The 15,126-nt window shown below is 45.2% G+C and overlaps 1 protein-coding gene across 1 annotated transcript; it reads right to left on the bottom strand.

Moving 5' to 3' along the window:
- Positions 1-2,006: 2,006 nt before the first annotated feature.
- LOC101115913 (serine protease 45) lies at positions 2,007-9,096 on the bottom strand. The gene is made up of 5 exons (XM_042235943.2): positions 9,019-9,096; positions 4,472-4,677; positions 3,711-3,985; positions 2,691-2,854; positions 2,007-2,355 (listed from the first exon to the last, which is right to left on the bottom strand). The coding sequence occupies exons 1-5, from the start codon at positions 9,094-9,096 to the stop codon at positions 2,122-2,124; spliced, it is 957 nt and encodes a 318-aa protein (XP_042091877.1). The 3' UTR covers positions 2,007-2,121.
- Positions 9,097-15,126: the final 6,030 nt, after the last annotated feature.

Below are 15,126 nucleotides of genomic sequence, written 5' to 3'. Positions count from 1 at the left end.
ATATGTGAATACAGCTTTATAATCTGGAGGTGGAATAGGCCAAGTTAAGCAAGTGCCAAAATTCTTAAAGAAAATAAAGACTGACTGACTTCATTCAATAATAATTTTTGAAGTCTTTACCAGAGGATTACCCTTCTATTCTACATATTTCTAAAAGATAAGTGGCAACAACTGGGGAAAATATTTGTAAAGTAATTGACAAAAACTTAATATTCAGGACTTTCCTGGTGGTACAGAGGATAAGAATCCGCCTGCCCAAGCAGGAGACACAGGTTCAATCCCTGGTTTGGGAAGATTCCGTATGCCCCAGAGCAAGTATGCCTGAGCACCACAGCCACTGCAGCCCATGTGCCTAGAGCCTGTGCTCTTCACCAGGGGAAACCATTGCAAGAGAAGCCCGTGCACCACAGCAAAGAGCAGTCCCTGCTCATCTAAACTAGAGAAAGCCCGTGCGCAGCAATGAAGACCCAGCACAACCATAAATAAATGATTTTTCAAAAAGCTAAATATTCAGAGTCGACTCACTGGAAAAGACCCTGATGCTGGGAAAGATTGAGGGCAAGAGGAGAAGGGGGTGACAGAGGATGAGATGGCTGGACTGCATCACCAACTCAATGGACATGAGTTGGAGCAAGCTCCGGGAGATAGTGAAGAACAGGGAAGCCTGGCATGCTGCAGTCCATGAGGTCGCAAAGAGTCGGATATGACTCAGCAACTGAACAACAACAAATATTCAGAAACGAGAAAGACCTTCCATGAGAAAAAGATAATTACTAAAATAGGCATACGAACAAAACTTTTATTAGGGGGAAGATATGCCTTTTTTTCAATAAACACATGAAAAAGTATTCTTCCAATCAAGGAAACGCAAATTAAAACAGCAATGATATAACTTTCTACCACTGGATAGGCAAAATTTTTGAAGATTAAAAATATCCATTTTTAGTAAAAAAGAAGAAACATTCATTCTTGTACACTATAGGTATAAATGTACACTAATTCAGCTTCTGGGAGGAGTAAATTCTACAAATAGTATTCATCCAAGGTTACGACATTTGTGTTTCCTTTGATGGGCCTCCCCTGAGGACACTCCTAGGAAGAGACAGGTGCAGACATGCCGCAGTGTGTGTCCCCCGACTCCATCCCCAAGTGTGCAGGAACGCATTCATGGCAACACTGCTGCAATACAGACAAGTTCAGAAACTGCCTAGAACCTGGTGCTAATTAAACGACACACACACATTCACATGGTACACATGAAATGATGTAAAATTATGAGCAGCTCTAGGTATTGATATAGAAAGATTTTCAAGGCATATAGTTTTTCTTTAATGTAGGTTATTAATAATAGATATATGAGTCTAATTGCTTAAAAAATCATTGATATATTTAAGGATGCTAACAACGATTACTTTTGAGGAGGGGAGCAGCATTACTGGTGGGGGGTTAATGAGCAAGGGGGAATCTTTATGTTTATTTCTCAATGTTTTTGGTAAATCACAACAAAAATCCAAATATTGCTTTTAATTATTTTTAATTTTAAAAAAATACAGGACCAGGACTTTTGTAATCATTTTTTTATATGCCAGTTATAAAAACAAGGAAAGCTGATTTTGGAGCATGATAGGTCCTTCCTACTGTCACCTATAGTGCATGTCTCAGTTGCTCCCCTCACGCCCACTTTACAGTTGAGAAAACTGATGCCTCAGGCCCAAGCCCTTTCCCAAAGCCGCAGCACAAGTGGCTTAGCAAAAACAACCGTCTCCACTCTGGGAAGCCTCCTGAGAATTAATTCCAGGAGGCCCTGCCCACCCACCGATCCCCAATCCCCAGGGCCACCCAGAAAAGAGAACAGAGTCAGCTTATGTTTTCACAAATTTAATCCCTGCTATCCTGATCCCCAATTCCAGAGCACTTCTAGGCCACACTTCCTTTCTCCTGGTCACTCAAGGCTTAGTCATCCACCACTTCCCTCCCCACTAGGAGGCCAAAACTGGACTCAGTCCCAGGGGCCACTTTTTCCCCATCTTGACTCTTGTTGAATACAGACCCATGACCTTGATCTAATCTTGATCTGGCCTCATTCAGCAAAGGCGAAGCATGGAGAAGGGAGAGCGAAGATCAGGGGCCCATCTGGGGCTGCAGCAGCCAGAACAGGAGTAGGAGCCAGGCAGAAGTGCAGGGAACTGACAGAATCCCACTGCTTATTTGCTTCTTGATCCATCTGCTGTATTTGGTGATACGGGTATACACGCCCGGATTATGTACTTTAGCGCAGGCCTTTTCCCAGGACAACACCCCAGCAAGAATCCATCTGCCCTCGACTTCACAAGCCAATGGACCCCCAGAATCCCCCTAGGCAAAGAGAAAGAAGTAATGGAGGCTCCCGGCCCAGCTGGAGCCCAAGGGACTGGGGGACCCAGAATGCCCACCCTCTGAGTTCTGCTTGGAAGCTTGTTTCAATCCTTGAGGATCTCACTTCATGGAATCTTCCTTCACTCCTCAGCTGAGGACCCCATCCCAGAATATCAGGCAAAAATCAAAGTCATGGGGAAGGAAGACAGGAGAAGGGCTCTGCCTGATGATGAGGACAAAGAGGGAGGCCAAGCAAACCCCTCCCTGGGGAACTGCCCCCCTATCTGGAATCATCCCAACTGAAGGACAGCTGCCAGAACCTCCGAGAAACTCACAGAGCACAAGTCTTCTCTGTAATTGGTGGCACAAATCATATCCCCCAGCACAAGGGGGACAACGCGGGGGATATGGGACTTCTTGCGGTAAATCTGGTCACACTTCTTGTTGTCCATGATAAACACCTCGGCCTCCTGCAGCTCTGGGGCCAGCGTGGAGTCGGCTGTGGAGGAGTCCAGTAGGGTGAGAACTGACTCCTCATTCCACTCAACCCTGCCTCTTCCCAGGGTTTGTCCCTCCAGCATCAAGACTTGGCCACAGCCCTTCACATCTCCAGGCCCTCCTTCACTTGGCCCTTCCCCTGTGGTGTGGACCATGTCTGACAAGCACCTAACTCTCTAAAGCTCTTCTCCAAAATCCTTTTCTCTGGGAATCTTTTGCTTTTGAACCAAGCAGGATACAATACAAGTTTCAGTGCAACTACTCCGAAATTGAGACCCCAACACCATGCTGCTTCTCTCCAGCCTCTGACCTTTGTACTGGCTGTGCCCTCTGCCACCTGATTGACACTCATTCCTCCTTCTGGCACCTCAGGCAGACCCTCTGCCCAGAGCTCATCCCAGACTCCTCCTGACTCACTCTCATGATCACCTGATAAAGTCTCTGCCTCTTTCCTTGTGAGTCTGTGCCCCTACCCACACTCCAGTTATGAGTTCCCAAGAGGCAGGACATACATCCTCAGTGCCAAGGGTCTGGCATGTGGCAGATGCCTGAACATTGACATCTGTCAGGTAAACGAATAACTGAATGAATCTATGAATCCCTAACTCTAAGCTTCTGAAAGAAGCAAATGATCAGGCTTTCCTAGGTCTAAATGAAGGGCCCACAGCAAGTGCAATGGTGTCAACCATGGCAACAGTTCTCATGTGAGGAGCAATCCTAACACATCCAAAGAACCAGGGGTCAGAGGAAACAGCTTCGTGACAGGCACCATGAAGGAGCTCAGCAGGCAAGACCCCAAGAGAATGGAGTGTACTCTCTGGGGTGCCGTACCTCACCCCGAACCCCTTCCTCCTTACCTGAGAAGCGCTGTTTAACCTGGCCCCAGCCAGTTACCCAGCACTGTGTCCCAACCTTCAGGCTGTAGTTGGGCTCCGGAAGGCAGATGGGCTGCACATACTTGCTGACGATGACAGGATTGTAAAGCTGGAGAAGGGCCACATCACCCATGATGAAGGTCCGGCCCCAGTACTTGGGGTGCATAATGATGTCCCTCACAGGGATCAAGAGGGTTCTTGTGGAGTTCGGGGGCATCAGCTTGGAGGTGCCAAGAATCACTGAATACTCTTTTGTGCTACAGGAGACACAGAGCCCCATCTGGTGGATCTCAGGTTCTCAAGCAACACTATGCTCCTACCTCCACCAAGGATGCTCCCGTTAATAGAAGTCCTGCCTGATTTGCCCTGCTCACTCCATCCTGCTCATCCAGCCTAGGTGCCCTCAGGGTCAGAGAGATGACTGCCTCCTCATTCATCAGTCGAGCTGATCAAGTGGCCTGGTCCATGTGTAGTTACTAGCACGCACGCAGGTTCTCATGTGTGTGAGGGGTGGGGTGTATGTTAGGTTTGCCTGTTGCCCTGGCTAGGATAGTCTCTGTTGCTTGGGTTCCTGCCCTGGCTCAGTTCCCTGGCCTCTGTGAGATCATAAGAGTGACTCTCTCCTATTCTGGACATCCCTTCCCGCTCCCTCAACCTCCTATATCCCCACACTATTTCACAAAGGAAACAAGGAGTCTAGGCTGGGTCCTTTACAGTCTTGGGTTTCCAGAGGCCATACTCACCCTTGGATGCAGTGGGCGGCAGTCACTACCCAGTTGAGGTCAATGAGGGCCCCTCCACACACGTGCTCATTTCCCACTCGGAGGCTCACTTCCCAGGGCCAATGGCGAGACAGGTCCAAGTTCTTCGGCCACCAAGGTTGGCCACAAGCTTCAGGAACAGTGTGCCAGGGAGATACAGTTGGCCACACAGAGGAGGCTAAGGATGACTAAGACCAAGATGCCCCCAGGGGAATTTGCACAAGGCTGTAAACTCAGGGACTTGCTTCCATTTCAAACAAGGGGAAACTAAAGGTGAGAGAAGAGCAGCGGCCTACCCAAAGGCACTGAGCTGGACAGAAAATGACAATAACAGAGATAAAAAGCATCAAAACAGAGAGATGACAGGAGGAGGAGAGAGGTACTGAGACACACAGGGAGCGAAAAACACAGAACTTCAAAACTAGGGAGAAGCATAGGAGCCCCAAGACAGGAAATGTATTTTCTTCTGTTCTCAGGCCATGTTCCTAAAAGCTTTTCTGCATCTCTTAAATGCAAAAGGCCTCTGTCCCCATCCTACTCAGAGTCAAGAAAATCTCCAGACTTCTATGTCAGAAATCTTTACATAGACAATTCAAGAAAAAGCCCCAGCATGGAGCCAACAGAGGCCTCCCACTCACAGCTTACACACTGTTAGTTTGCAAGCAGTTTCAACAATCAAGTTGTATGACCATATGAATGTGAACATACATGCAGAATTGTAAATAAAATATTAGGCAATATTATATTTTTTAAAATAATGAACCATGATCATGTAGAGATTGTCCCAGGGCACAAGGGTAGTCCACAGTGGAAGCACTCTTGGTGTATTCTCCACATAAACAGTTCTTTTTCTCTAAGGAAAAATCATGTGCTTTTCTCAACAGATATAGAAAAGGGCATTTCAAAAACTCAACACAGCTTTATGACTAAAAAACAAACTCTTACTTCAGCAAAGTAAGAAAATCTACAGGAAACCTACAGGAAACATCATACAGCATTAAAGAACAAACCAAAAAAATTCTACTTTCAGAAGCCAGGAGTAATGATACTTTGTGGGAGGATGGCAAAGGAAGCAACTGGGGTGACAGAAGGGAGCTTCTGGGTGCTGGTACCACTCTACTTTCTGACTGGGTGGAGACTGCACAGATGCATTCACTGTGTGATAATTTCATGAGCTGGGTACAAGATTTGTGCACTTTTTGTGCGCATGTATATAATACTTCAATAGCTGATTTGTAAAATCAGTAACATTTCTCTACCCCAACTGACCTGAACGTATCACAACTATATTCAAAATAAGATACATTTTATAGCTACAAATTATAAAACACCCTGGAGTTCAAGTATTCAACACTAAGCCAGATGTCTGTGGTAATACATTTCAAACTCTAATAAAGGACACGGAAAATGACTGGAATAAATGGAGAAAGACCTAGTGTTTTAAAACAGAATAAATATTTCAGATGCAATTCTTCCCAAAATTAATCTGTAAAGTCACTTTCCCATTTCAAATTTTTAAGAAATTTGATAAACTTACTTTAAAATTGAAATAGAAAAACAAAGGTCCATAAAGTAGAGCAAAGAAGGGATACTTGTCCTAGCAGATACTAAGGCACACAACAAAGCCATAGTAACAAGAACTGTGGTACTGACAAGGACAGACAAGTGGACCCAAAAAAGGAACAGAGAACTTGAAATTGTTCCTCAGAATACAGGAACTTAATGTAAATAAAGGAGCTACCACAATCTGAGTAAATGATGGACTGTTGAGCAGATGGTGATGGGAAAACTGGCTCATTATAAAATAAGAAAAAAAAAAAAACAAAACTCAATTCTTCTCTAGTAGTACTTGAACACCTTGAAGGTAAAACTGTAAAGTTAACAGGCAAACATGTGACATAGGATGGAAAAGTACTCTTTAAACAAACCTCAAACCACAACCCATAAAAGCAGTAAACTGATTAACATGATTACATAAAAATCAAGGATTTTTGACCCCAGGAACAAGGTTAACAGACAGATGACAGATTAGTAGGTAATATCTGCAATGTCTAAGATCAATGCTTTTGTTAGGAATATACAAGGAACTCTAGGAAATCATCAAGAAAAAAGAACAATAGACTATGTACAAAGGGATAAGGACAATCAATTTATCAGAAGAGGAAATTCAAGGGGCCAAAAGCACAATGAGACATGCTCATTAGTAATGAGGAAAATCTCAATTAAACTAAAGAGTCAGTTTTTTTAATCTATTAGATAGGCAAAAGCTGGATGAAGCCAAGGGGTGGGAGGTCTGTAACAATATATACAACTTCACAAATTGCTGGTAGGAATGCAGAGGGCTGAATTTTTGAAATTCATAGGTTGTACTGTGATTACCTAAGAGAATATCCTTAGAAAATACACATCAGAGTATTCAGAGATAAAGAATTGTATGCTACTCTCAACTGATTCTGAAAAAAATTATGTATATGTATGTGTTCTTATACTATTTTCAGTCTTTTGTACGTTTAAAATTATTTCCAAGGAAAATATTTTTTAAATGGAGCTAAATGAAAAGAGGAGGAAACAGAAAGAGATCTAGAGCACATACTGTTTATGTAAGTTACAAATACATGCACATAAAACCACAATATGTATTTATGGCAAAACACAAAGATATGTATCGAACATACAAGAAAGGCTGGGAGGAGAGTGAAGAGAAGGAATAGGGGTGGGGCAAAGATATAAGAAGAAATAACTAACTTAATCAACCAAACAATCCCCAATAAATCGGGGTGCACCTGTTACAATGGAAACCTATGAACAAACAGGGGCAACACAACCCTCCACCGTTAAAAGTCTAAGGAAAAAGACAGGAAGATCTCAGAAGAGCCAGGCTCTGCAGACACTTCCATAAGGCCCAAGAGGCTCCATTTGTAAATGAACAGTTCAGAGCTCAAAAGGTTTCTTCCTGGGCATGTTCCCTGATGGGATACAGCCTCAGTTGAACTTGAAGAGGCTCTGCATTCCCACAGGAGGCCCAGATACTCTTTCATTGTGCACTGTTGAGTCTGTACTTCCTGACAGGCACAGGCTGTTCTTTAGAAAGCAGGCCATTTACACTGAGTTTCTGCTTCTTATAGACCCAGAAACACTAGCTCTGTGACCCTCTTCAGAATATACCCTCCCAGGATCCAAGGTTTTCTTGAGGCAGGGTCTTACCCTACCCACCTGGTTTGGTGCTGTCTCCTTTGTAACCTGGAGGAGAAACGGGGAACAGAGATGAAATAAGAGGTTGTAACAGGATGACAATGAAGTACATTTTTCATTAGTTCATTCAATCCTTCACCAATTATTTCCTAATCTCCCACTCTGTTCCCAGCCCTGGAGCCCAAGGACAAGGGGCTGGGGGTTGTATCAAGAGACAGAGGTGTATCAGACAGACCCATCCTGTATGTGCACTTGAGGAGCAGGTTGTCCAGAAGAGAAGTCACAAGTAAACACATAGTCACTCATGTGAGATCAAGTGGGGACAAGGCTCCAGGTGGGAGGTAAGTCCAGAAGAAGACAGAGAGGATTCTGGAAAGAGGGGTTATTGTGCCAGATCTTAAAGATGAGAGAGTAAAACAGAAATGAAAAGTGACAATGACATTCTTTATGAAAGAAGCATCATGGTGTAAGCTGGAGACTCTAGAGGATAAAGGACAAAGCCTGTGATGGCAAGAAATGACGCCAGGGGAAGAAAGTCAGGAGTCAATCAGAAGTGCCTTCATAAGTCAGGCCAAGAAGCCTGGGTGAGACTCAGGGAGGAGGGAGGCCAATGGAGGTGTGACATGGTCAGGCTTGTATTGTGAAGGCAGTGTGCAGATTAGATAGGAAGGTGAAAAGGCTGCGTGCAGTAAGATTTCACCAAAGCCGTGGCAGAAGCCAGGCTACAAATGAAGAGGGCTGCACGAAGTGGCAGTGGCAAAAGACTTGATGAGCTGGATGGGACTAAGGAAGATAGCCGAGTCTACGGATAACTCCCCAATTTCTGATTTTAGAGATAAACGACTACTATCCACTGAGTAAGAGGACAGAATAAGAGAACCTAGTTTACCGGAAGAAGAGGATCTCAACTTTGGAACCCAAGGAGCTGTGATGGCTCTAGGTCAGTCAAGAACAGGTGCCCAGTATGTTGCTGTGCATCCAGGCACATTGTTTCCTGAGGGAGCAGCATCACATAAATGGCAGCTGCAGCTCAATACCCAGGGCAAGTGAGTTCACTCAAGGAGCAGTGAAGAGGGAACCCAGACAAGACTTCTGGGAACACCAATAAGTCAGGGATGACCAGAACATGGGGCGCCTAGGAACACAGAAGAGCATGGGAGTCACTCTGAGGTAGAGGAGAATCAGGAACATGGCCTGAGAGAAGCAGAGGGATTAGAGAAAATCAGAGGGAGGAGTGGAAAGGTCAGCGATCACAGGGCAAAGACATGCCAGGAACACGCTAAGGATTGGTTGAGAAGGGAGGAAGCACCCGAAGGAAAGATGAAGTGAAAACTTACTTCGAGAAATCTGGCAGTGAGGGGATGAGACAGGGTGAAGAAACACAGTAAATAGAAAGGGAGAGGATACAGATCCATGAGCGCAGATGGAGGGCCCAGAGTCCAGAGCTGGGGTGAGCAGGCTAACCTTGAACAGGAGGCCTGGCTCTGATTCCTAAAGAAAGGGTAACACTCAGGTTTGGAGGGGCCGCCGGGCCTGAGGGAGTCAAGGGAAACAGCACCTGAGGGCCTGTGTTTTCTGAGGGAAAGAAGCCACTGCTAGTGAGGCCACCCTCAGAAGAACAGACGGTCTGAGAAGGTGAAGTGACCACACTGGTTTAAGTGTGGGGAGACCCTGGGCTTAGCCCTCACAGCAGGGGTGACTACCCTCGCACCATGGGGCCTCAGGAGGCTGTAGGGCTGGCAGGCCTAAGGGTAGACGCAGAGAGGGCGGGAGTTTGCGAGTCCTGGAACAAGGGAACCGCCCTGAGGGAGGCCCGAAGGCCCAGTAGAGGAGAAGGGGCTCCGGGCTGTCGGGCGGCAACAGGGCCCATCCCGGCCTCTCCCGCGGGTTGGAGGGCAGCGTCGGGGGAGGACGACCCGGAGCGGACGGGAGCGGCGCGGAACAGACGCCGCCCTCACCCGAGTTCAGCAGCAGCAGTAGCAGCAGCAAGAAGCTACGGCTCAGGCCTAACGGCCTCGAGGCTGCACGCCCTGCGCTAAGGCAGAACAGCAAGGCGGCCATAAGGCCCCTGAGGCGGCCTCTAGCGGCAGCAGCGGCGGCGCGCGTGAACCCCGGACGCCGCGACGACTTCACCCGCACTTGACGCACATGACGGAGCTTCAGACACGTGACGGCCCATCCAGCACGTGATGACGTCGATGTCGCGCAATGGTGCACCTGGAATCCTGAACGCTCAGCAACGCGTAGGCCCACCTCCTGCGGGCTCCGTGAAGATGACTGCGGAGCCTTGGGCCTCTCGTTGCCTCCTCAGTGGCCGGTGCCATGGAAGTACCCCCAAGTGCCTTATGTTGGTGACTGTACCCCCAAACCTGGCCAGTGAAGGCACATCCAAATCCTCAGACTGGTGTTGGCGACATGTCGCCCAGCCTCTGATCACAACCTTCTTTCCCTTGCGTTGAAGAGTTTCTCAGTTTATGTTGTTTTGAGACTCTGGAAAGATATAGAAAGCACCAGAAAAGAACACTAAGGCTAGGGAATTAGGGAAGATGTCCTTAGGAAAGTGACATTTAAGCTGGAAATCTGTATGCAGTTCAGGAAGCAACAGTTAGAACTGGACATGGAACAACAGACTGGTTGCAAATAGGAAAAGGAGTATGTCAAGGATGTATATTGTCACCCTGCTTATTTAACTTCTATGCAGAGTACATCATGAGAAACACTGGACTGGAAGAAACACAAGCTGGAATCAAGATTGCCAAGAGAAATATCAATAACCTCAGATATGCAGATGACACCACCCTTTTGGCAGAAAGTGAAGAGGAACTAAAAGCCTCTTGATGAAAGTGAAAGTGGAGCATGAAAAAGTTGGCTTAAAGCTCAACATTCAGAAAACGAAGATCATGACATCTGGTCCCATCACTTCATCGGAAATAGATGGGTAAACGGTGGAAACAATGTCAGACTTTATTTTGGGGGGCTCCAAAATCACTGCAGATGGTGACTGCAGCCATGAAATTGAAAGACGCTTACTCCTTGGAAGAAAAGTTATGACTAACCTAGATAGTATATTCAAAAGCAGAGACGTTACTTTGCCGACTAAGGTCCATCTAGTCAAGGCTATGGTTTTTCCTGTGGTCATGTATGGATGTGAGAGTTGGACTGTGAAGAAGGCAGACTGCCGAAAAATTGATGCTTTTGAACTGTGGTGTTGGAGAAGACTCTTGAGAGTCCCTTGGACTGCAAGGAGATCCAACCAGTCCATTCTGAAGGACATCAGCCCTGGGATTTCTTTGGAAGGAATGATGCTAAAGCTGAGGCTCCAGTACTTTGGCCACCTCATGCGAAGAGTTGACTCATTGGAGAAGGCTCTGATGCTGGGAGGGATTGGGGGCAGGAGGAGAAGGGGATGACAGAGGATGAGATGGCTGGATGGCATCACTGACTCGATGGACATGAGTCTGAGTGAACTCCGGGAGTTGGTGATGGACAGGGAGGCCTGGCGTGCTGCCATTCATGGGGTCGCAGAGAGTCGGACACGACTGAGCAACTGAACTGAACTGGTGTATCCAGGATTGGGCGATGACAACCAAGATTCCTGCTGCTTTGGGAACCACATTCTGCACCCTAGCATCTGCAGCGGTCCAGAATATGAGTTCCACTAATAGGAGGTGAGGAGAGGTGACGTGTGCCACTTCGATGCAAAGGCAGTAAAGAGAAGATTGACTTCTCTACTGTGTTGATGCAGAGCAGTGGCTCTCGAAGTGTGGTCCACAGAGCAGCAGGAGCAGCACCTGGGAACTTAAGAGATGTACATTTTTAAGACCCACCCAAACCTACAGGATGTAAAACTCTGGGAGTGGAATCAGTTATCTGTAGTTTAACAAGCCTTCCAGGGAATTCTGAGGTAGGTAAGCATGAACCATAGGGCTGAGAGGACATAATATAGAGAAAAGCCACTTGCTGACCAAGAACACCTGATTGGGATGACATAGGAACAAGAAGTTCAATTTATTTTGTTAACCCGTGAATATTCAGTGACTTCTTTTTTTTAATTTTATTGAGGTATAGTTGATTTATGTTAATTTCTGCTGTACAGCCAAAGTATTTATTTATATAGATACTTAGATTACATGGAGTGTCCCAGGTGGCTCAGTGGGTTAAGAATCCCCCTGTAATGCAGGAGACACAGAAACACGGGTTCAATCCCTGGGTCAGGAAGATCCCCTGGAGGACATGGCAACCCACTCCAATAGTGTTGCCTGGAGAATCCCATGGAAAGAGGAGCCTGGCAGGCTACAGTCCATGGGGTCGCAGAGTCAGACATGACTCAAGTGACAGAGTACAGAGATTATATAGATGCATTCTTTTTCCTTTTTTCTTCACCATGGCTTATCACAGGACATTAAATATATTTCCTGTGTTATACAGTGGGATTCCCTGATAGCTCAGTTGGTAAAGAATCTGCCTGCAATGCAGGAGATCCCGCTTTGATTCCTCATCGGGAAGACCTGCTGGGGAAGGAGTAGGCTACCCACTCAAGTATTCTTGGGCTTCCCTGGTGGCTCAGCTGGTAAAAAAAAAAATCCGCGTGTTTATCCATTCTATATATAATTGTTTGCATCTGCTAATCCCAAACTCCTGATCTAACCCTCCCTCACCCCTCCTTGGCAACCACAAGTCTGTTCTCTGTGTCTGTTAGCCTGTTTCTGATACATAGATATGTTCATTTGTGTCATATTTTAGATTTCACATATAAGTGATATCATATGGCATTTGTCTTCTTCTGACTTAACTTCACTTAATATAATCATCTTGAGGTCCATCTAGGATGCTGCAAAATAATGCTGGCATTATTTTGTTCTTTTTCATGGCTGAGTATAATCCGTCATATATATGTGCTATATCATCTTTATCCATTCATCTGTCGATGGACATTTAGGTTGTTTCCATGTCTTGGCTATTGTGAATAGTGCTGCTATGAACACAGGGGTGTGCACATCTTTTTAAATTATAGTTTCATCCATGTATATGCCCAGAAGTGGGACTACTGAATCATTATGGCAACTCTATTTTTAGTTTTTCTGGGACCCTCCATATTGTTTTCCATAGAGGCTGCATCAATTTATATTCCCACCAACAGTGCAGGAGGGTTCCCTTTTTTCCACATCTTCTCCAGCATTTTTTTGTGTATTTTGTTTATAATGGTCATTCTCACTGGTGTGAGGTGATACCTCACTATAGTTTTTATTTCTGTTTTTCTACTAATTAAAAATGCTGACGTTCAGCATCTTTGCTTGTGCCTGTTGGCCATCAATATGTCTTCTTTGGAGAAATGTCCATGTAGGTCTTCTGCGCATTTTCTGATTGGGTTGTTTTCTCTGTTGAGTTACATGAGCTGTTTGTATATTTTGGAAATTAAGCCCTTGTCAGTCATATCATTTGCAAATATATTCTCCCAGTCAGTAGGCTGTCTTTCATTTTGTTTATGGTTTCCTTTGCTGTGCAAAAGCTTGTAAGTTTCCTTAGCTTCCATTTGTTTACTTTAGCTTTTATTTTTATTGCCTTGGGAGAGTGATCAAAGAAAACATTGGTATGATTTAGCTCAGGGAGTTCTGCCTGTGTTCTCTTGTAGGAGTTTTATGGTGTTATGTCTTATATTTAGGTCTTTAAGCCATTTTACTTTTGTGTACAGTGTGAGGCTGTGTTTTAACTTCACTGATTTACATCAGTTCAGTTGCTCAGTCATGTCTGACTCTTCGTGACCCCATGGACTGCAGCACGCCAGGCCTCCCTGTCCATCACCAACTCCTGGAGTTTACTCAAATTCATATCTATTGAGTGAGTGATGCCATCCAACCATCTCATCCTCTGTCGTCCCCTTCTCCTCCTGCCTTCAATCTTTCCCAGCATCAGCGTCTTTTCAAATAAGTCAGTTCCTCACATCAGGTTGCCAAAGTACTGGAGTTTCAGCTTCAGCATCAGTCCTTCCAACGAATATTCAGGACTGATTTCCTTTAGGATGGATTGGTTGGATCTCCTTACTGTACAAAGGACTCTCAAGAGTCTTCTCCAACACCACGGTTCAAAACCATCAGTTCTTTGGCTCTCAACTTTCTTTATAGTCCAACTCTCACATCCATACATGACTACTGGAAAAGCCATAGCCTTGCCTAGACGGACCTTTATTGGCAAAGTAATTCTCTGCTTTTTAATATCCTATCTAGGTTGGTCATAACTTTTCTTCCAAGGAGCAAGCGTCTTTTAATTTCACAGCTGCAGTAACCATCTGCAGTGATTTTGGAGCCCCCCAAAATAAACAGTCCATCACTGTTTCCACTGTTTCTCCATTTATTTGCCATGAAGTGATGCTGTGAAAGTGCTGCACTCAATATGCCAGCAAATTTGGAAAACTCAGCAGTGGCCACAGGACTGGAAAAGGTCAGCTTTCATTCCAGTCCCTAAGAAAGGCAATGCCAAAGAATGCTTAAACTACTGCACAATTGCACTCATCTCACACACTAGCAAAGTAATGCTCAAAATTCTCCAAGCCAGGCTTCAACAATATGTGAAAAGGCAGAGGAACCAGAGATCAAATTGCCAACATCTGCTGGATCATCAAAAAAGCAAGCGAGTTCCACAAAAACATCTATTTCTGCTTTAATTTCTGCTTTATTGACTATGCCAAAGACTTTGACTGTGTGGATCACAATAAACTGTGGAAAATTCTGAAAGAGATGGGAATACAGACCACTTGACCTTCCTCTTGAGAAATCTGTATTCAGGTCAGGAAGCAACAGTTAGAATTGGACATGGAACAACAGACTGGTTTCAAATAGGAAAAGGAGTATGTCAAGGCTGTATATTGTCACTCTGCTTATTTAACTTCTATGCAGAGTACATCATGAGAAATGCTGGGCTGGATGAAGCACAGGCTGGAATCAAGATTGCTGGGAGAAATAGCAATAACCTCAGATACGCAGATGACACCACCCTTATGGCAGAAAGTGAAGAAGAACTAAAGAGCCTCTTGATGAAAGTGAAAGAGAAGAGTGAAAAGGTTGGTTTAAAGCTCAACATTCAGAAAACTAAGATCATGGTATCCAGTCCCATTTCATGGCAAATAGATGGAGAAACAGTGGAAACAGTGGCAGACTTTAATCTTTGGGGCTCCAAAATCACTGCAGATGGTGACTGTGGCCGTGAAATTAAAAGATGCTTGCTCCTTGGAAGAAAAGTTACGACCAACCTGGACAGCATATTCAAAAGCAGAGACATTACTTTGCCGACAAAGGTCCGTCTAATCAAGGCTTTGGTTTTTCCAGTAGTCATGTATGGATGTGAGAGTTGAACTATAAAGAAAGCTGAGCGCCGAAGAGTTGATTCTTTTGAACTGTAGTGTTGGAGAAGACTCTTGAGAGTCCCTTGGACTCCAAGGAGATCCAACC

This window comes from Ovis aries, chromosome 19, assembly GCF_016772045.2.
Source record: "Ovis aries strain OAR_USU_Benz2616 breed Rambouillet chromosome 19, ARS-UI_Ramb_v3.0, whole genome shotgun sequence".
Classification (NCBI taxonomy): Eukaryota; Metazoa; Chordata; class Mammalia; order Artiodactyla; family Bovidae; genus Ovis; species Ovis aries.
Note: the sequence above shows the minus strand (reverse complement) of the source record. Positions and strands in the feature narration are given on the sequence as shown.